Source organism: Condylura cristata, unplaced genomic scaffold, assembly GCF_000260355.1.
Source record: "Condylura cristata isolate star-nosed mole 26May11 unplaced genomic scaffold, ConCri1.0 scaffold00009, whole genome shotgun sequence".
NCBI lineage: Eukaryota > Metazoa > Chordata > Mammalia > Eulipotyphla > Talpidae > Condylura > Condylura cristata.
The window spans coordinates 46,069,860-46,093,300 of record NW_004567110.1 but is presented as its reverse complement, the minus strand read 5'-3'; the positions used below and the strand labels follow the sequence as shown (position 1 = coordinate 46,093,300).

At 37.0% G+C, this 23,441-nt stretch overlaps 1 protein-coding gene across 2 annotated transcripts in view; it reads right to left on the bottom strand.

The window, feature by feature from the left end:
* NCOA2 (nuclear receptor coactivator 2) overlaps positions 1 to 23,441 on the bottom strand; it is a 174,856-nt gene that overhangs the window by 32,729 nt on the left and 118,686 nt on the right. For both annotated transcript variants that reach the window (XM_004679812.2, XM_012723016.1), the window contains exons 6-13: positions 22,540 to 22,728; positions 20,708 to 20,809; positions 20,322 to 20,465; positions 16,915 to 17,062; positions 14,035 to 15,304; positions 6,524 to 6,731; positions 4,364 to 4,570; positions 1,621 to 1,836 (exon numbers count right to left, since the gene is read on the bottom strand). In XM_004679812.2, the coding sequence (XP_004679869.1) occupies positions 1,621 to 1,836; positions 4,364 to 4,570; positions 6,524 to 6,731; positions 14,035 to 15,304; positions 16,915 to 17,062; positions 20,322 to 20,465; positions 20,708 to 20,809; positions 22,540 to 22,728 (2,484 nt within the window). The remainder of the gene's footprint in view (positions 1 to 1,620; positions 1,837 to 4,363; positions 4,571 to 6,523; positions 6,732 to 14,034; positions 15,305 to 16,914; positions 17,063 to 20,321; positions 20,466 to 20,707; positions 20,810 to 22,539; positions 22,729 to 23,441) is intronic.

Genomic DNA, 23,441 nt, shown 5'->3' with positions numbered 1-23,441 from the left:
AAAAACTTTCAAGTAAATTTTGTTATTACTGTATGTACATCTGTCTTCCATTATGTTAGATTATTTGGTATTTTAAAATTTATTAAAAATTGGAGAAACTCAGCTCCTTAAAAAAAGCAAGTAGCACCTTATTCTAACCTCAAAAGTCAGGAGTGCTTCAGTGAAGAAAGACTGAGGACAAATTAACATTTCTGGATATAAGGGGTTTATTATAATTTTAAGTAAATGAATTAACATTTTTTAAGTTTCCTAGTTAAATCTACATGAAAATCTTGTCAATTAAAAAAAAAAAGATTTACTTCTTTATGCATACAGAACTGGGGTACAGGCCAGAGGTGCAGGGGCAGTGAGAGGATTCACCATAGACTGAGTGGGGAGCTGAACAGGCTGACTGACTGACGAAGTACACTGCTGAGGGGATCAGGAGAGGTCTGCCGAGCCATGTGGGTCACCTCCGGGGCAGGGATCGAACTCATGCTGAGTGGCTTTAGCTTCTTAGTGCTGTGCTTTTAATCTGCTGTGTCACCAAGAAGGGCCCCATTTTTTAGCTTTTTTGTGCAAGCCTCAAATTATATAAATTTATGTTTGGTAACTACTAATTAATTCAAAACACTTTCAATGTAGAATGTCATCTCTCAGAAACAAAAGCCAAAATACACTAAGCAATTAAATTACTTGGTAAGAAAACTGATGCCAGAGGCAGGATGAGAATTCTGCATTATCTTGTCAAAACAACCCTGGCATCATTCCACTGATGATTTAGCTCTTATTCATTGTGCAATATCTAAGTATAAGAAAAAGTACACAAACATTAACTTATCAGAATTATGCTAATGTACAAGATAAGAGGAAGGTTAGTATGTCAATGATTAAGCAAATAATCACAAATATGAATTACATAAGCCAGTTTTTAAATAATAGTTTTACTGAATAAAATTCACACATCATACAATCCAACCATTAAACATGTACAATTCAGTGTGTTTTGGTATATTAAAAAAATTGATTTTAGAACACTTTTTTATTCCTCCCAAAAGAAACTCTCGGGTATCACACCCTCTTTCTCCCCTGACACACAGTCCTAAGCAACCATAAATCTAATTGCTGCCCATGCTTACCTCTTGTGGACAGTTCATACAGATGGTATTATATAATGTACCAGACAATTAATTTTAATAATGTAAACTCTATCCAAATAGAATTCTAGTGATCCTCACATTTCATGAGATGTTTCTCACGAAAGAGTCTGTTTTAATAGTCTAGGGTACTAGTCCAAGAGTCTGCATTGTGAGATCCTGAGATAACTCTGATGATCATCCAGAGTTAGGAACCAATGCTGTATCGCTGAAATACACCTTTAAAAATACTATGTACACAACATTTATAGCATGACACTAATTTACTGCCCTCCCAAAGCTGAAATTAGATGACTTAAATGTGAAAAATAAAAGTAACTGGAGAAGCTTTAAGATTCTATGAATCTGTTACAGAGTTCCAGCAAAATCCCACCATCTCAGCATCTAAATTGCAAATTAGGAACATGCCTTGAAACTTAGGGAGTTGTTACTCTTTTTCAAGAAAGGGTAGAAATAAAAGCAAAAAGTACTGGAAGCACCTTACCTATGTTCATGACCTGAGACTGGAGCATCTGTCTTTGGCCAGGCTGGCTGTTGGGTCTCATGGGGATGCTGGCTGTTGGGTTCCGAATCATACCTCCTTGGATTGGCCGGTTCATGGCACTGGTGGTGGCAGCACAGGTGACTCTCACAGCAGAACTCTGTGGTGCCCATTCCCCAGATGGTATGTTGGGTCGGGCAGCATTGCTACTAATCATCCCTGCAGGCAAGCCAAAGAAAACTGAGAGATGAAGTAACTGAAAACATACTCAGCATGTATGAACACCAGATGATCTTACTCTGTACAAGACAATCATTCTGTTATACACTGTCTGACAACCAACTCCCTCATTGTGACAGACGTGGGCCAGTGGCTAAGAAGTAAGAATTGGCAATTACTACAAAGTTTTTCACAACATGGACTTACACTCTTTATAGTTCGGAAAAGCTGTTAAAATTGTTCCCATATGTACTTAGAAGCAGGTGCTGTGGCATGTGGATAACCCCAACTTCCTTCCTCAGGAAGTGAATCACATTAGCTGATATACACGTCAACGCTTTACTTTCCAAAACGGAGGTGAAGCTTAGAGGAACAAGGTAAAAACTGATAATCAATATTCTAATTATAAATCAAAATCACAGAGGAAATCCCATGAAGCATATGTCAGATTTTTAAATCCCTCAGTTTCTGCCAGAGTATTTTAATTTGTTGTAAGCTTCAAAACTGACACAGGGTGCCCCTAAAACATGGGGAAATTACAGGATCTTTCTGATATTTACTATGTATATTTACAGGCAAGGGCATAGCAAGGAAACTCCTACTTCAATATAGCAGAATCACTACATTCCTCATGATATATAGACCTAGGATGGGATCAGACAGATTTGTAAAAATCCTTTGATATTTGTTAACAGTGCTCTGGCCACATACAGCAGTTAGAGCACAAAACTGACAAGCCTATCAAGTCTTTGTTTTATCTGGCTTGGCCCCTGGGATGCTGGCTACAGTCAAATATTTGCTAAGACTTGATATTCTAAAGAGGAGAAAACCACAAATGAGAACCCTTCAATTTCAAGTGCTTAATGATGGATGCACAAAGGTTCTGCTTTTGAAAACATGGCTTGCTTTCATTTACTTTAACTATGATAAACATCTAAAATAGTTAGGGTTAAGAAACGGAGAGGGTATGTATTCTCATTCCACTAGTAAAGATGATTAATGGTGAAAAGTAATTAGATTAAAAAATTAGAATATTAATAAGTATTAAGAAAACCATTTTAAGAATAGATTTGAACTATGCAAAGTATGATAGGTAAATAGGTATCATATTTTTTTTAAAACTCTATTTACTAAATAATCTGACAAGGTTACAGAAAATTTAGAAAATACAAAGGGAAAATAATTTGTAATTCAACAATATTAGTCCAACTATAGAGTGGAGTAGTTTCTTTCAAGCTTTTTCTTTCCTTGGAAACAAAACACAGGGATTGTGTGATCTTTCTCACCTTCACCTTCTGAATATAGGTGTATCTCCCAAATTGCTACTTCAGAGCCCTAAAGAACCCAGAATTTCCTGCATTCTGCTAAGGAAGAGTTAATTCTAATAAATAATTTGCTTCTTTTTATTTATATAAGTCAGCATTTTATTTCAATAAGTCAATACTTAAAATAATATAAAATACTTAAAAATAAGTGTAGATAAGTGTTTAAGTAGCACGAAATGAATATGGCGTTTTCTGTGAATGTGTATATCAGCAAAGTAGCCAGTGCCCTGCACATATTATAGGCAACCAGTATTTACTGAATGAACATATTATTTTAGAATGACATATTATCACATTTCCCACTTACAAATATCTAAATATGATGCATATACAGGGACTACAAATATGATTAAAAAAATTAAGCACTTACAAAGTATAAGTTCTCATCATCTCTATTTCTTTTAGTGTCTTGTTCTCTAGAACCTTGTGATCTAGTACCTCATACAGACAAAGGAGGAAAGCTATAAATTGCGAGCAACACTTCATTAGAAAACTCAGTAAACTACTATAAACTGTGATAAATAGATGTTACGAGCCACAGTGTAATAGTAATCAGTGCTGCTGGAATGATTTCTAGCCTGATTAGGATGAATGTTTGGGAATATAGTAGCTGCTATGGCAGTGACCACTTAGGAAATGTGCTTGCCCAGGTTGAGACACCTTAAATTACAGCAGGTCAAAGTACAAGCTACATGACAGGCAACTTCACACAGCTTCAAAAATGGAGTCCTAGACCAGTTACTATTAAGCCTGACGTACTACCATTTAAAATTCATTTAAAAAATATTTTTCTGAGTGAGAAACTTCATTTATAAATATGAAAGATTGCTTGAGTTTTAAACTTTCATTTTGAAATTTTCGAAACACAAATCACCAACAGGAAACAATGGGATTATGAGGGCAGATTATCGTAGGCTAGGAAGTATCAATTTATTTTACACATATCACTACAATCTAGAATAGGAAATGAAATAGCATTAATGATTAGAAACTTTGCGCTGTAATGATGACAGAACAAAATGCTTTTTATTGCTTTATAGGCCACTCTCACTGTAAAAATTTATAGAATTTTCTTACATTCAAATGTTAGTTTCTAACATTAAAAAAAAAATCCATTTAAATATTCCACTAGCTTGATGTGGATAAATACCGACTTAGTCAAAGAACCCACCAATAAAGTAACAGTGCATTTGAGCCCTTACCTGTGCTACCGTTCCCTAAATTTCCTTGGTTTCCTATCATCCCTTGATTACCCATCATTCCTGGCTGAGGAATCACTGAGTAGGGACTATTGTTTCTGATTGGTGGGAAAGGTCCAGCACCAGTTGGGCTTTGCAATGTGATGTCAAGTGGTAAATTCTGGTTTGGCAATAACCTGCCCAGTTGCCCTGGTCGTGGGTTATTAAAAGCTAAGGAGAAAACAAATGAAAATTGAAGGTTAATATAGGATAATAGAAAAGAAGCTAACAGGTAGTTTTTAGGGAAAATGTGGTCTGTAAAATAACAAAGATATATCACATCAGGGACCAATGGCCTAAATAAAAAACAAATTCACAGATTTAAAAAAAAAAATGCAGTGCCAAAAATGCAGCTAATCAAGTCTCTAAATGCTTTTCGAACTTGAAACAAAGTCTATTATTTTTCTCCTCTGTACTAATTTCTAATATTCAATTTAATTTGCTAAAAATAAACCACTAATGTGGTTTTATTCACATATTATGTTATTGGAAATTAAGACTCAAGTTTTCTCACAGTTATGAAGCTATGAACATTCCATGAATCCAAACAATATATGTGGTTTTAATATTAGAAAACCATTTCTTAACTGAACTTTCTCAGGAGTAAATTAGGTTTTACAAGTGGCTACTCTCACTGGAATTAAAATCTTTAAGTATGAACACTGTTATGTGAAGTTAATATTACATCAAAGTTCTAGGGCCCTATTTAATTTTCCAAATCTATTTTCTTTAAATTCTGCACAGAAGACTTTCAGTTACTTCACAAAAATTTATTGGATACTAAGCACAATACCAACAGACTTTACTATCACATAGTACTATACTATCACATAGATAATAACCAGTACATTGAAGACATTACACTTTAAAGATACAATGATGTTATGAATTACAACTTAAAAACCCAATAATATCAAGTACTTTATTTTCTTTTAAGTATATTAACAGTATGAAATAGCTCAAAGAAAACAAAAATAAGTTCTTAACAGATATAAAATACTTAGAAGAATTAAGACTTGGAATGAAAATTATATATCTGATTTCCTCAGATTGAGTTACCTGGTTACCATTCACTAATCTCATGCCACTAGGAGGCACGGATAGAGGAGAACCATGAGTTCCCACAGCCCTTCAGAAGGTCCTCAGGTTTATGAGCATACGTGTGTTTGTTTCGTTCTTCACATGGTCCAGGAGACCCTCCCTTTGCCAAGAAATAGGCAGGTCTGAGAGGTAACCAGCAAAAACTCATCTCTGTTTTATCCTTTTTATAAAGATCAGGAATCATTTGAGAAATAATTAAAGATATGTGATTTGGTTGACTGTCATTTCTGATTTGAGAACTGTACCTTTTTTAAAGAGGGGAAAAATCACTCTGTTTATGGATTCTGTTCATGAATAACTTTCCCCAAATTATGGCCCTCATGTAGGAAAGATTATTTTCTTCTTGTCAAATGACTGGATAAAGTCAGGTACCTATCAGGTTTACAAACTAAATGTTTATAATAAAAATGAAAGACTTTATCTTAAACTTATAAATATATAAAGTAAAAATAATTTTAAAAAGTATCATATTAAATTTTATATATTAGAAAATAGTCTACAGTCTTCTTTACATCAAACTAAACTTACAATGCAGCCAAAAAACATTTATTCAATAAAGTTATTTATAGAACTGCTATTTAACTGAGGACTCTTAAGAAATAGGACATAATGTGGGTAGCCCTTTAACATATAATAACTAAGGATTTTGAGAAGAAATTTTTAAATAGTACATTATACTTAAAAGCCAGCATAATTCTCTAATTTTATATATTCTATACTGTTAGATATTAAAATGCATCAAATGTGTCTTAAATTCTATTTCTGAAAGCAGAAACCTATGAGAAATATGACAATCACTTAAACAACTTTATCTAGGTAGGTCAATTTCACTCCATGGTGATTAACTGCAAGAAAATGTTGGGAAGCTTAATACTGGTTTGAAGGACAGGACAGTAGATGGTGCTATTTGACCACAAAAAACTTGAAGTGACTAAGCTATTTGCATCAGATTTTAATAACCCTTATTGCTGATGGCGATTCTACAGGAATTTCTTGGCAAAACCATCAGGATCTCATACTCACTGCTCTGTGAAATTCGCAGTGTTTTCTGGGCTCCAACAGGTGTGACAGGGCTGCTTTCAGCTGTGAGTTGCATGAGGTCATTGATGATGGCTTGCTTGTCAACTGATCCAGCAGGGGCGCCTGGCCTCGTGTCTGGGAAAAGCTGTGGTAATTGACTATTCTGCAAATCATCCAAAATCTCCTCCAAGTTGTCCAGCTCACTGCCAGGCTGCAGTTAACAAACAGAAGAGTTTATCCAGTTCACTCCAAGAGTGGGCACCACTGGCCCATTTGCAATGACAGGCCTAACTAGTATAGGACAGCACAGTCAAAGTGTGTACATGTATGTGTACTTCAGGCTGAACAGTTAATTGATCATCTTTTAAAACAAATTAAATTGACAAAGGACAATTTAATCTCTTGTCCTCAATCTCATCTGTAAGAAGAAAGATGACTGAATTAGAAAGCTCTCTTCCAGCATTGTGATTTATTGGCAATGTATAAATCTTCCTTTATTTTATGTTAATTATCCAATTAACCACAAGTATATGCATTTCTAATTAACTATGTATTAAGACTTAAAGAGCCCAGACCTAGGGTTTGTGGTTAAGTGTCTCCATGAAATAAAAAGACTGGTGCAAAAATTTATACTCTATCAGAACTTTTTTTTTTTTTTTAAGGGGGGGCTGCCTAGAGGGCCCTCCCTCCCTGGTTGTGCAAAGAGGTAAAGCACAGCACTCTGAAGTTAGCTGCAGCTGCTTCACCACAAGTTTGATCCACGGCCAGGGAAGTGACCCACATGGCACAGCAGACCTCTCCTGTCTCGCCCACTGCTTCCCTCAGTAGTGTGTTTCAGTCAATCTATCTATTCTGCTCCCTACTCTGTCTCTGGTAAATCCTTGTACCGCCCCTGCACCTCTGGCTTGTACCCCAGTTTTGTATGCATAAATAAATAAAGCTTTAAAAAAATAAAGGGAGGAGGTTAGATACAAAATAAATTCGATAACCATGAATGAGTCTTTTCAATGGGTGGTGGTTTTTTCCTTGCTTGCACTTTCAGTTTCAAGTAACACTGGCTTTCTCAGTCACTTACCAGCTTAGATGACAAAATGCAGGGAAGAAAGACAGAAATGGGTTGTCCTTAAACACAGCCTCTATTCACCTGACTTCATAGAAGTCACAAACATATTTCTTAGAACTTTTCCCTTTTTAAAAATAATTTCATTTCAATTACCAACATTAAAATAATAAGATAAATATCATCACTATTCCATTCCTGAATTTTTCTTCAGATTTTAGATTGTTTTAAATAGAACCTATCTATATTTCAAGTATTTAAAATCAAGCAGTACCTATCACATAAGGAAATGACTAAGTTACATACTAGCTTACTTTCTAATGAAGAAAGTGTTAAAAATGATTCCCTTGGTATGCAGGTAGAAAAACACGTTAGGCAATTTCATTGGATGGACTTTGAATCCTTGACCTTGACCAACCCTTTGGCTACCCTGGCAATTCAAATGAAATCATTTACATCTGACATGAGACTTACTTAAAGCAGAATGGTTTAGTTTATATTCTAGGTATAATCCCTATTCCCCTCAAAGAGGCTAAATTTGCTAAGGTTTTGCAGTTTATGGCAAATGCAATACCAGGGAAGTCTTTTTTTTTTTTCCCCCTATTAAGGTAACAACAGTTTATAATCCTATATATAATTTAGGGGGAAAGGCTCATAGGTTCTCAAATGTATGTCACCATACCACACCCACTACCAAAGCACCTATACTCCTGTTCTGGCCATATTTCTCAAGTTTGTAAGGGTTAAGTCAAAGTGACATTTTGTTCGATTCTTGTTCAGTCAACCAGCTTAGCAAGAAGATGGAGATTCATTTTCCAGGAATTCTTAATGTTCTGTTAGAGCAATTATAAGACCACTTTTTAGTTAGCTTATCTATTCATTTCTAAAAAAAGAACAGATAATGGGAAGATAGATCATAGATAACAGTTTCCAAAGTTAGCATTTTAAAGTATAAACAGACAAAATGATCCTTAAATCTCCTGAGGAAGGCACCGCACTCTATATATCCTCTTACAAGGCAACACACAGTTTGTCCTCTAGAGTGAAAGCAAATCACTGCTTCTTTGGTTGGGTCCTAAATAACTTTTAGGCACCTAGTTGAATTTAAAAGCCAGTGGCTCCATTTTCATACTGTGAGAACCACGAGGGAATCAAAATTCAGTAAATTCTTGTCACTTACTTTATAATCATTCTGCTAGGGTATATGCTGTTTGAGCTGAACAGTGGGCAAAACTTCTCATGTGACTAAACAATCGTTTTCTCCTGAATGCATACAGATGATTTTAAGTATAATGTACATGTAAAGTGATTTCCTTATAAATCATGTTTTGTTAAATACATAAGGTATAAACATTTAAACATTTATTGCTATCCCAGGCCAGTACCTGGAACACAGTAATGAACACTCAGGCAGTGTGATGAATTCCTTTAACCATACTAACTGTTCTTTAAAAAATGTGTGATAAATATCCTGATGGCTGTTATCATGAAGATAGCAACAGAGATAAGAGATTCTAATAAACTGTAAAGTTTACGGCTGTCCTATGAAACCAAGTTTCCCTACTACAATGCTGCTTTGTGTAGACTATTTTCAAAAGCAGCCCTTAGATCAAAACAGAGGTGGGATGAGCCAAGGGACAAAATGATGGTTCACAGGTGATGTGGTGGTGGGATAATTACCGGGACTGCACCTGAGGGGAGAAATCAAGTACTGTAAAAATAGGAAGAACAATGTTGAAGTATTAGAAAATTAATAAAAGGGAAAGAAGTGGACTTTGGCACACACTGTGGGTGATGGTAAAGGAGGTAGGCTATAACATATTGCTTCTTAAGAAAGCTTTGTTGGACTCTCTTGGATGAGAAACATCCAATAAAAAATATACGTTATATAAAACAATAATAAAAATATATTATTTTCTCAATGGGTACTATTATATTTGTCCCAATCCTAGATAAAAGTTTTTACAATATAGATCAACAACAGTCTGGGTTTACAATCTGCCCTTTTCTTCATACCTTTAACCTTTTGACATAAAATAAAAATAAACTTTAAGCCTTTAAGAGAAACAGTCTTGAAAAGAAAAATCACTATGTATCATAGTTTGAAAGAGTCTAATGATAGGCCTGATGATTCTTCTCTAGTGATCTGCTCATGTCTAATAAGAGTTTAAAGTAAATATAATGCTCTACATATAAATAATTTGAATAGCTTGAATCAAAGTACTGTTTTTATTTCTAATAAATTAGACATTTAAAATTTATTAATTTTTCTGATTTTTTAAAAAAAGGTGTATTTACATTTGCATATAAAACTGGGGTACAGCCCGGAGTTGCGGGGGTGGGTGGTTGAGAGGATTCACTAAAGACAGAGTGGGGAGCAGAACAGGCAGATGGACTGAAATATACTGTTGAGGGGAGCAGAGGGCAGTCAGGAGAGGTCTGTCTTGCCATGTGGGTTACCTCGCTGGCCAGGGATTGAATTCAAGCTGCAATGGCTGTGGGTGGCTTATAAGTACTGTGCTTTAACCTGCTCCACCACCAGCGAGGGCCCTCCTGATTATTTTTAAAAAGCATGTATTAAAGCCTGAGTTTTAAATTTCACTATGCCACCTTAGGTGATCAAATTCATAGTCTAGTTCTGACAGGTAATTAAAAATACAACTTAAGAACGCGAGGAAATTCTAAAGGCTTCGTTGTTTGGAGTCCCATAACTATGGACATTAACTTCATTCAGCTAACCGAAGAAAAATGCACTATGAAACTTTCCTTACGACAGAAAATAATGCCTTGCCCGTGTTTCTTGCTTGTTAATTTTTGGAGTAGACATTTAAGATTACTCTAACTGCCTTCAGTTTACTTTAAACATTCTTCTTCAAGAAGTTCATGTTCAGAATCACATGCCCCCTGTCCTTTTGGTTGTTTAGCAAGAAAATTCGATGACTAAGACATTTTCTTCTGTAGTCATGTAAGTTCTGAAAGGGAGGGATGTAATAACATTGAGTTACTGATCAAATTTTGGAAGCTTTAATTCTCATCAAAAGTTCTTCTAGTCTCTATCCACTTTGTTAGGCAAGATTTCTTCACAAGACAAAAAGATTAATGCCTTCCTTTAAAATGCTTTGCCAAGATACTTCAAAGTTTTGCTTAGGCATCTATTTGAATGCTCAAATTAGCCACATCAATTTGAATAGTTAAACTATTTCAGGCAGAAAATGAGTCAGAAAGATTTTTATAAAAGTTCTACAAAATGAAAATTAGACTTGATTTCTTTAATTTTTCATTTTTCTGGTTTTATGAATTTTTCATGTGTCAAATTCACTTCTCTTCTGAAGCAAATATAAAGAGCACATGCATTTTAATAGCCCATGTATTCTAATAATTTACAAAAAAGTGTTGCAAAATTTTAAGTAAAAAAGATAATGTTACTACACTTACCCAACATAATGTTTTGAAAAATGACAACACAATTTTACCTTTGTAGGGAGATTTTCACGATACTACCAGTTTAAAAAATATGAGTTGTGGGCCCTCCCTGGTGGCGCAGGGGGTTAAAGCACTGCACTAAGAAGCTAAAGCCACTTCCTCATGAGTTCGATTCCCGCCTGCCCCGGAGGTGACCACATGGCGTGGCAGACCCCTCCTGACCCGCCCTCTGCTCCCCTTAGCAGTGTACTTCGTCGATCTGCCTGTTCTGTTCCCCACTCTGTCTCTGGTGAAGCCTCTCACCGCCCCTGACCCTCTGGCCTGTATCCCAGTTCTGTATGTACAAATAAATAAATCTTTAAAAAAAAAAAATGAAGATTCTTTTTCAGCTATTTCTAGGGCTATCATCAGTGCCCCTCCCTATAGCATTAGAAAGAATGAGTATCATCTGGTCATGTTCCATTATGCTAGTAAGTATATAACTCAGAAGTCAGTAAACACATTGGAAATTTTCTGCCACTGTTTCCTGTTGGTTACGAAATGCTGTAGAAACAACTGTTGTTTAAATACCCAGTAAAGAATGCTATTTTAGGTTTAACAGTGCCATTGAAATACTTCCGTCCTTAATAAGTTAGTGATAGGCTAAACACACACTCAGCTAATGGCTCTTTTCGGAGTCAAAATAACAGTACAGCTCAAGCTCCTTAATAGTTTACTTGACACACACACAAAAACTGTATTCCCTTGAAATGGATAAAACTTCAGTAAATGTGCAGGCAGTTAACAGGAGCCACAATTAATCTGGACTTGGGAATAGTGAAGGAGAGTAGAGGTGAAAGAATTGCTTTTTTCCCTTTAAAGTAAGTCATTCTAGCTTTGATCTAAATTTAGGTAATGCATACTTCCTGTGGTAACCTTTCTTTTCAAGTTGCAATGTTTTTGATGTTAAAATTGCTCTGAAGTAGTATTTTTGGTGAAGTTTTAAAATGGGAATGGATGGAGGGTGAGACCAGGGGCTGTGTTTCATTAAGAAAAAAATACTGTATGTGTGTGCACTATTTTTTTGGCTCACCCAAAAATAACAGATTTGCGCTCATTCCATGCTGGGCTTTCTGCTCTCTAGGTGAAATAATTTTGATTAGAAAACCATCTCCTAAATGAGAATCAGAAACTACAAGTGACTCAAGGACTTCATTTTTTTTAAAAAAAAACTTCTTTTGTCACCAGTAACATCTCTGATGTTAGTGTTTCAAATATCTAAATATAGGAATGCCAAAGAGTATCCCCCTTCCCTGACCCTTTAATTCCCTAGGGCCTCAGGCATGGGATAGAAATAAATTCTGTTTATGGAGGGAGGGGCCCATCACTTAGCCATTAAGCTAAGGTGGACCTCATGAGTCACCATCTTGCCCTCTAGCATGTGTCAAGAGACTGAGTGACAGTATCTGTGCCTGCCACTCTGAACTGCCACTAGCTCTGGATATTCTAATCTAGCAAACCTTAAAAGATTAAAACATTTACAGTTGTCAATTTGGTTTTATGTGGCACTTTACTAAAGACATTGCTATTAGTTTTCTGCCGAGATGCCAGCTTCCCATCTGATGACTATACAGCATTATAGAACAACACTTTCATCGAAGTTTGAGGATTAATTACCCAAAATGTTTATATAACTAGGCAGTTTCCCATGTGAAAGGCTCACAGGCTTGACGAATCATATCTGCCTTAGCGGAATGGTAGCAGCTGTCAAGACATCTAAGTGAAAGAAACAAAGGCCGTGAAGTGCTCAGAACCATGATGGAGGCCAGTGCTAAGGCATAAGTGGCCTCCACTTTCCTGATTAGGATCTGGACCTAGTGGAATTCACAGTTACAGCAAGGGGGTGCTTCTCTCCTCTCTCCCCGTCTACAACTACTCGGAGAAGATGGTGATAAAATTTTCAAGGACAAATAGGCCAACCACTGGCCCACACAGTGCCTTAAATGACCTCAAGTAAGGGCAGTGTGCAGGGGATTAGAGGGAGAGCTGAGGGTGCAGGCTGAAGTCCTGGATCACTAACTCAAGTATTGATTCCTCAGGAAATACCTTATGCTAAGATATTATGTCAGTAGTAACTATTTTTTAAATGAAGAAAAATATGAAGTGGCTTATTATTTTCCCTGTGATGTTGTCATCTCCTTTGTGTATCATCGAAAATGATTTTGAGTAGGAATTAGGTTTTCAGACAAGAACAACAGAGACTATAACCCCCAGCTTGAGTTTTGAATCAACACAGGATGGCTTAAATATCAGAGATCCAGTGAAACGCAACCTTTCCTTTCTGACCATCCACTCAAATATTTTTGGACCAGAGGCCTAAAAATTTCTTCACCATTAATTAGTTTTGATTGAGACTATAAAGAAGATGATCTCCATTAAGTCTGAAAGACAGTCAGACTCTGATCTTTAAAAGAGAGAAGGGTAAATAAGAAATCATTCAATCAAGTCTGTTCGGATCACACCCAGTTGCAAAGAAGTGACCATCTCTAATTCAGGCTTCAGGCATCTGCTATAACAGGAGGCAACAAAGTAAGCTGGCGTGGGGGTTAAATCCCGCCTGTCACCGTTTTTGTATGGTCCAAGAATGGATTCACTTTTCATTAATTGGGAAAAAATCAAAAGAAGTATGTTGTGTGCTACATTAAGTTGTATAAAATTAAAATATCAGTGCTTGTAACTCTGGTTGGGACAAAGCACTTTCACTTGCTGACACATTGGCTACAGCTGCCTTTGCATGACAATGGCTGAAGTAAGTAGCTGTGACAGGGACTGCGTGGCCATTTGGCCCCTTACCAAAAACAAGTTGGGTGACCCCTGCTATAGAACACTTTCCTAGATAAAGGATTTGAAAAAAGCAGCTACAGTGAGAATTAAGTCTGTTTCAGGGTGAGAACAGTAAAGGAAGAGGCTTATTTTTAGCTAATACCCCTGTGGAGAAAATTCTTAATGGATATGGGTTAGCTTACTTGGGAGAAGACATTACAAAACTTACCTGGTCACTAGGCTCAAAGTTCATCTCTTCCTTTTCAGTTTTCATAGCTATTAATTTTGTGTTATTGGCAGGGTCTGTCTTACTGTCCAGTCGCTCAAGTTTGGGGGTGATTTCTGGTAAACCAATATCTTTAGTATCATCTTTATCTAACAAATAGCGAAGTAGTGCATTCTCTTTCTTCTTGGGGCTCACGGGCTCTTGTTTAACAGTCACTTCTGAACCAGGAGCTGTGCTGTTGGCCTCTTGACTCAGCTCTTTGCCTGTGGCTTCAGCTGTTAACTTAGCCAGGTCCACAGGGGAACTGCTGTCCTGTAAGAGTCTGTGCAAAATCTTATGCTTCTCCTTGAGCGAGGTTCCATGTGTTGATCCAGAAACAGGCAAGCTACCTGTGGAGTCCTTGTTTGTGTCCGACAAAGAGCTGGATAAGGGGGAAGGCTCCATCTGGTCAGATTTGGTGGTCAACAGCTGTAGGAGTTTGGTCTGTCCTTTGCTGTCATGCAGTCTGTTCTGTCCATCAGATCTTTCACTGCTGACAGCCTGGGGCAAGCTGGAATCATTTGTTTCCTTTTGCTCTCCAGGATGGCAGCTGCTCTCTGCCTGTCCAGTTGTACCTTCCGATGGCTCCCCATAAAGTCCAAAACAGTCTTTGGAGTCTAAGCTTCCCATCTTGCTGAGTGGGGGAGGATTCATATTAACTGGGGAGTTTTGCAAGTTGCCCATTTTTAGGTCCGGTGAAGCTAACGATGACCCTAACGAGACCCCATGCCCTTCGCTGAGGGCCTGAAGTGCATTGAGGGAACTGTTGGTGTAGCTATGGCTATTTCCTGTGCTGCTGCAAACTCCCACAGGGGAATGCAAGCTTCCTGCAGGGGAAAACTGACTGGGTGGGATTCTAGGGCTTCCTGCCACTCCAGGGCTCATGCGATGCCTTGGTGAAAGCATGGAGTTGGGTTGTCCTGGATTCATGCCAGGACTGCTTTGTGAGGGACTGTTCATTTTGAGTGCATAGTTACTACCCTGAGGAGCGGTTGCTTGCATGCTTGACACATGGTTCATTCCCCCAGAACCACCAAACCTGCCCATGGGCATGCCCATTTGTTCCTTTGGGCCATTTATGGGAAAATTTATATTGCTATTGAGGGTCATGTCCTGACCTGGGTTCCCACTGCACAAGGCCTGATGGGCAGGGCTGTTAGAGCTAATTGGATTCAATGGCTTCCCCATCACTTGTCCAGTCAGATCCGGATTCATTACACACACATTCTGCTCTCTGTAGAACGAAGAAAAGAAATATAAAAGGAAAAATACTTAGCTAGCTGTTATCAATTTTAACAAATGAGATAGCCTTTCTTCTTTAAAGGAAAGATAATGCTTTGATGAAACAATCTGCAATTATGACCAAGACTGAACATGCAGGAGTTTGGGACCAAGAGGGATGTTTTTCAGTCAACTGATTAAGATGTCTGCGGTTTTACCAAGGGTGTATGTTTAAATTTGACTATACCATATTGAAATTGGAGACAAGACATTAAAGGGGTTCCAATTACATAATGTGTCTTCCACATTAAATGGTATGTCATCATGAATGACTGACAGCTGATAGTGTCTTAAAGAAACGACCCAAATGAGTGTAGTTACCTTAATTATCTGCCTGAAATATAATTTTAATAATAAACTTGGAGAGCACTGATATATACTGCTTGGTTCAAGATGAAGAGCAAACATAAAGGGAAATAACGTGTTCCTTAAGGATTAGAAACTTTGTGAGTTCTAACCCCAGTGACGTTACCAAAGGTATTCAAAACTGGATGACCTTGTCTAACAGAGGTCCCTATTGGGGTCTCCCTGCAAGTTAAAGCAAAACCCGTAGAGGAGGGAACAACATGCATAGTAGGAGCTGCAGAGTGACCTTAAGTAGTGATATTATCCCCTAATTCCAAGACAATTCTTATCCTCTCCCTGACTAATGACTAAAAGCAAGTTTTCAGAACAAGATGGTTTTCCAAGGTCTATAGTTTTAATTTGCAGCCTTGGCAGTTGCTCTGAGTTACCAAACGTGTTCACAAATCCAAACAAAACAGGTTTCACAAATTGTCAAACATCAGCTTTCAGTTGAGAAGCAGTGAAATTTGGCACATCTGTAATCACATTCAAATTGCTTCAGTCTGAGGTCAGTTTTATTAACAGCTGGCAAATAGGACTGCCTAATTATTTCTTTCCTAAATAAGAAAAGTAAATAATTGAGAAAGGTAAGAAAATGAAACACTTTCATTAGAGTACCTCTCATCAAGTTTTATGTATGTAAATATTTATATAACTCAAAATGCAACTATTTTCCTAGGTTTGTGCTTTAAAACACAATACAATTTGCAGTACTTATTTAAAAATCAACATTCAATTGTCTTTATTTATTTTTTTATGGAAACATTGTTACCTTTCAATTTAACCTAAGGTCAGAAAGTTAACTTAATCTGTAGCACAAAGATCTAAAATATTCTTTCTAAGTATATACATTTGCAAGCTTTAGATTCCAACACACCAGAACAGAAATCATCCCATGCTCTGAATATTCCTTCTTACCCAGGTCACCCCTAGCAACTGTAAGAGGGAGTAGTGTCAGAGCAAAGTTAGTGCCAGTCTGTGTTTTTCTAGCTAGGTTTTAAAATTCACTAGTAATAAAGCTGAAGTTCAAAGAATATCCCTACTTGGCTATTAACAGAAACTCATTGAGCCAACGAGCAAGAACAATTTTAATTTTGTATTTTACATGTGTGGGGTTGATCAACAGAAACACTAACAAGCCCCAGACACTCTTTTGTTGCTATTGTAACATTTCCTCCAAAACTGGGAAGGGCAATGACTTCTTAGAGCTAGAATTACCTGTGAAGCATATGTAAAGATATTACAAGCTGAGGTTCGTTAGTAGTCTGAGAACGGATGAGTTTGCTCTTTGTTTGTGCAGCGACAAGAGTGCCGTCCGACAAGGAAAAACGATATATTTGACTGAATGCCAATCCTTGTCTCAGCACTGCAAGGGGAAAAAAAAATGACATTTAGAAAAACAACAGGATGGTGGAGTGGGACAAGACATAATGCTCAATAATTTCATCAAGTTTAAAATTTCCCTAATAGCATCTGGCAATCTATATAAATATATACAAATCAAAAAGTAACTTTTTCACAACAGCAAAAAAAAGCAGTATTTTATGGCATCTAAACACCATAAACTTGTAAAAGCACATTTATTTCTCACTCAAAATACCCATAAATTTGGTACATATTTTTAAAATGAAGCTGGGATCCCTTACCTATGTTGCTTTGAAAAATCTTGACAATGTTGGCAAACCAGAGTACAATTTATAAACTCAAGATTAGCTTTATAATGATCTGTTTAACATGTTAGAAAATAATACAATGTAGACATGACACATCTAAAATGTACAATGTCTTTAATTTTCCTTTATATTAATACAAATGCTACAGTAAAATTTATTAGCTCATATATATTCTCCAAATATTTATCTTGATGTTAAATATTGTCCAATTCATCTTACTCTAATATTCCCCAATTCTGTATTTCTCAGTATATAAAGAGAATTATTTCTCTGTCAGGACAGCAGAAAGTAAAAGATAAACAATCAGAAGAGTATTTTCAGAGAAAAAGGGCTAAATAAATGCTAAAAACAACAATGACAGTATAAATTTTAGTGACATGGAATTGACGTAACTTCAGTATAGAGTCAGATGTTTCCATATTCAAGGCAACAGCAGAAAATAAGCACAATTTAACTAGGTTAATGTAATTTCTCTAAAAATAAAACTTCAGATGCATCTTTTGTAGCTTTAAAGTACAACTGTATGTTAAAACTCAAATATTGCATATTTAAAAAGAAAGTTTCAATTTAGTAAAAAGGAGTCATATACTCCTAAACCACTGAAGACTATCACCATGTTTCTACCACATAATCCTCAGCACAAATTCTGTGGGCTGAATAGCTAGCCCCAAAGTGACCAAACACACTTACCATGCCACAGAAGTACCACAACAAGAGAGAGAGAAATGGGGGTTGGAGGAGACACTGACATTTAATGTTGATTCAGATTTTCTGGAAAAATTTCACACTAAGCAATTTCTCTAATAAAACCCTCTCTTCAATTTCACTTAGATGTGGTACTTAGGTGTTACTTTCTGCCATCAACTGTTGCAGGAAGTTACTCTGAAGTGGCAGTAATGGAAATAAATTACCATATATATATGTATTTTGCTTTGCACAGTAAGTATGTTCCTAACATTGTTATGATAGGACTCCTATTTCCAATGGCTTCTAATTTCAGAATTTTATCTGACCTTGGCTGTGATCTCTGAAGATTTTCCATTTCCATTTGGTCTACATCAAACATCGCTGCTTCAAAGATAGGAGGAGTAAGCATTCACCTGAATGCATTTAGGAAGCTCCTATAGTTAAACAAAGCCTTCCAGCAGGCTTTTATTCAATGCAGATCTTACCTATTTCATGCATCTGGATGAAATGTATTTCCTACATCTGCGAGTTTCCCTTCAATGGGTTCCATTCATTTAAACCTAGCACACTGCCTGGTAACTCTGTGTAGACCCTTTTGTATGGAATCAGAGAGCTACAAAACTAATGATAGGGCAGTGCTATGAGGAACCTGAACATATCTGCTCATGGTGCTTTCTTATTCTTTGTTGCTATTATTCCTTTTAGTTTAAACCAGATCTACTGAAATGGTAGGTTAAACACTGATTTCTGTCAAACATTCCAAATGAAAGAAAAATACTGGAAGATACATATTTTTGGGTTATGCATCTGTTTTTAAGAAATAAGATTTAATATATATGATGTAACGGACAAGTAAGGTGAGGAAAAATTAAAGGAATGGGAGAGACATTAATTACTATATGATCTTTGTTGTAAGGGCTCTTAATAGCATGAAACTTGAACATACAAATACCACTGGTAAAAGGCCAAGGATGAGAGTCTGCAAAGATGCAGATAATCTGTCAAGCATAGTCACCAGACACACAGCACTGCACCCAGACCGTCAGAGTCCTCTGACCTCTTTCTGGCAGCCCACATGGAACCCACACCTCTAGCAACTGCTCCCTGCCCAACAAGCAGTGCCTATGAGGGTCTAGAGGCAGGAGAAGGAAAAAGTGTCTCCTTCTCCCAACTTAATAAGTGCTAAGGAAAGAATTTTCTTATGTTTTTCTCAACTTAACAAAAGTCTAGAATGCATTTGAGGAAAAATGACTTGGTGGAAAGAATTCTGGGCGTAGTACAGAAGAGTCTGCCAGCATGGGCAGTCCAGTGAAAATACCAACTCAATGCTCATGAGCCTTTAATTTCACCTGCGTCAGGATCCCCACCTACAGCATGGGAGCCCTAGTCCTACCTACTTCTGCATGCCGTGGGAGACCAGCGAGATAATGTGAAGAGGGACAATGTCAAAGACCAGTCACTCAATAAAGCCTGTTATAATTACTGAAATATCTAAAGTCAGGGCTTAGCTGTTTTCTGAGCCATGTGACCCTAGATGAAACACTTCATCTTTGGGCCTCTACAACACTGGGGAGCTCTTTTGTGATCCCTATGTGGAAGGAAGGCCTGGGATCTCACTGTTACTCTATGAGAAATTCACCTGGGTTTGCAAATCTTCCAGATTTACCTTGTGATTCAGAGAATATTTCTTTTGATATTAGGTGGGGCCTCATTATGTCTTCTTTTACATCTAGAAGCCTTGGTATCATTGAGAAATTATTATCTCCTATTCTATTTCCTTTATTCTCTACTCCTTTATTCTTCTGTCATACATGTTTTCCCATTAAAAGTTCGCTCCCTGGTGGCACAGCAGGTTAAAGCACAGCACTAAGAAGCTAAAGCCACTTCAGCATGAACTCGATCCCCACCCCGGAGGTGATCCACATGGCGCCACAGACCTCTCCTGACCTGCCCGCTGCTCTCCTCAGCAGTGTACTTCGTCGGTCAGACTGTTCTGCTCCCCACTCTGTCTCTGGTAAATCCTCTCACTGCCCCTACACCTCTGGCCTGTACCCCAGTTCTGTATGCATAAATAAATAAATCTTTAAGAAATAAAAAGGTTCTCTCAGGTGGCAACATTGTCTAGGTCAGATGATGCAAGTCCATATAACTAAAGTCAGCAGCTCCTAAGGAGAACTTGAGTTAATGTTTCAGAGAAAGCTTCCACAGGAAAGCAGAAAGTTGGCAAAAATTAACTTCAGAAAAGCATCATGTGGACATATTTACCTTCATGATGATGCCTCTTAGCATAGGACACAGATTCCCCTTCATGCTGTGCATGGAACTTCTGAATGCACCTTCTCACCAGGTCCTCCCAGCCTGGTTTCATGGCTGCCCTCATGGTGCTGGTATCCAGTGAAGTGATCTTGCCTATTAAATAACAGAGAGCAGCATATCTACATACTGACATATTATTTAGAGAAATAATGAAATTTTAAAAGGATAACAATTTATTTATATAGACTAGAGAGCACAAGTCCATGGATGAAAAGGGCAGACAGTGAAAATAAGGGTCCAGCATTATGACAGTCTTCTAAATGACCTCCTTGCATTTACAAATATGTAAGCATTCTACAATGATTTCTTTTGTCAGCTTTGAAAAGAGAATTTACCTTGGAGATCTTGGCGAGTAGTAAAACTTTCTGATGAGGGAAGAACTGGTCTTTCCTTCATGGGAACTCGTCTTGCCACGCAAATCAAGCAGGACTGCAGATCTTCAATCAATACATTTAAGGTTATCATGTTAGTCTTTTTAAGGGAGTCAAAGTCAGATTTATTAATGATAACACAACTTTGTAAATTCATTAAGGGAAGAGTGACAGAACACAATGTACCTCTGCTACTCACTGGCTACATTTTCTCCTCAACTGAAATGGGAAGCAGGTGGAAGCCACATAATACATCTGACAAACCATCTCCTCCACTGATGAAAAGAATGGAGCCCCACTGTTCAAATGGCTAATAATGACAAAGTTTAGTTTACACTATAATACAAGGATTCTGCAAACCAGTAGCGGATGCTCTGCTTTGCCATGGGTTTGCTTCTTCAGAGATAGCAAAAACAATATACACCTTCTACCAAACTATGTAAATGCAACTACAATGGCAACACACAATTTAAAACAAAGAACATAAATGAATTCTAGACACATATCCAGACAATCCCTGAAAGAGCTGCGTGGGCCAGAGCAGACACATGGCCAACAGTTCAGAGTCCTGGCTGTGGTTGGTTTCTCCCAGAGCCAAGCTAAGCATTTGCTCCTTTCTCCATTTCATTTGTTTTATGCCTCTGCGTTCACTTCTGGCCAACAGGGGAATGTTTTATTTATCTCTGCAGCATGCAGAGCACATTGCGTAGTCCTTTTAATTTCAAAAATGGTGGATAAAGGGTTGTTAAAAAAATAGTCTGCATAGCTGATGTGTATAATTTTTGACTGCTTACTTTTAAATTTGGGAAAGAATTTCTTTAAATAAATCCACCAGTAACAGGGATGACAAAATTAAACGTAACCTTTATTCTCAACATAAGAAAAGTTACATTTTTAAGCACTGACTACGAGATAGATATCTTTTTAGTTGCTCTAAGGCTACCAATTCATTTAATCCTCTTAATAACTTCAGGGCAGGTCCTAACATTATCTCCATTTAACAGTGGAGAAAATCAAAGAGTGAAGTTTTAAATAATTTGCCTAATATCATATAAAACTTTCCTGAAGCCACAATTTAAACTATAGCACACCATGGCCCAGAATACCTACTCTTATGCTTTCTTGTGCTAACAACCAGAATTAGATTTTAAATGTACAAAAAAATTAAATATATAGAACAGAATCATAAATTAGCCCTGCTCTATTTTCTTTATATTGCATTAGAGTATTATCATAGATGGATGAATTAGCACCACTTATTCTGTTGTATAAAAGTGAATAAAATCACTTGATATTCCATATAATGTTAAAATTTAATTGTGAAAATTATGTATCACCTATGACAGCTCTATTACTTCCTTACCAATAAAATATAAATTAAAAACTACATTTTTAAAAAAAAGAGCTAGCATTATATGTTGAGGATTCTAGAATTTCTATAAGGGTCAACCACTAACACAACTGCCCTGGAAGGTGGTCACTTGTTATTTAAGTACAAATTTAATAAACAGAAAAATCAGTCCTCATTGTACTGAGGATATTTCAAAAGCTCAGTAACCACACATGGCTACCATGTTGCACAATGAAGATATGTAACTCTGCTAGCACTGCAGAAACTTCTATTGGATGGGGCTATTATAGAGACTTAAAAACTGAATTTATCCCCACAATTGTTATACAAAGTAAATAAACTGCCTCCAGATTTACCTCTGTGTGACCAGTAAGTTTAGGTTATTAAGTGTGGAAGAAGTTGCACGGGAGTAGGTAGACACAAAGGATCCAGAAATTTTGCCCACCTTCTCCTTCTTCTTTGATGGACTTTGGTTGAGAAACAGCAAAGCACTGCATAGTTTCATATTTCTGATGTGCTTCCTGGTTATCATGACCTTCCTCTTCTGAGTCAGGTAAAGGTTTTACCAACATCCGACAGTTGAAGGTATGGCTGTTGCGCCTAGGAGGTTCTCCAGACCAAGATCCTCCATTCACTAAGCAAAACAAAAGCAACCCAGTGAGATAAAGAAACTAACATCACACTTGCTGCTGCTGAATTATCAAAGTGATATAGGAAATATAGTCATGTAATTTTATACTTTTCCAAATAACTTCATAACCTAGAAGGGAAAAATTCCTGGGATTTTCCAAATGTCTTTTTATACTTTTTACCCTGACTTCTTCATGTTCAGGTCTTCCTTTTTTAATACTAGAATACTACTATTCTAGTAGTCTATTTTCTGGTTTTGACAACTTTGATTTCTTGGAAATTTAATCTACTTGCATTCCAGTTTTGGGTAAGTTATCGTCTGCTGGACAAAACTGTGTTAAGTGGCAGTAACTGTAGCATAAATTCTTTAAAAGAATTTGGATTTGATGTGGTCAGGAGTATGGAGGCCATTCAAATTGATGATTCAAAATCTCACTAACCAGCAGATCTATCACATTCCCCAACACAGTCCCTACCAACGCCTGACTCTACACATTTAGTCCCAATATGAATGTCTCTGTTTCTGTGACCCTATCTAAAACACCAGACTGCCTTCCTCTATCCCATCTAATGTATTCATGCTACAAAGGCTGTGTGATCTTCTATATAGGTACCAGTTATGCAGGCATACCACACTGATTCTAAAATTTTGCAGAAATCTTAGTGCAGAACCCAAAATACTTTGGCTGTGGCCAAAGTATATTTTAAATTATTTCA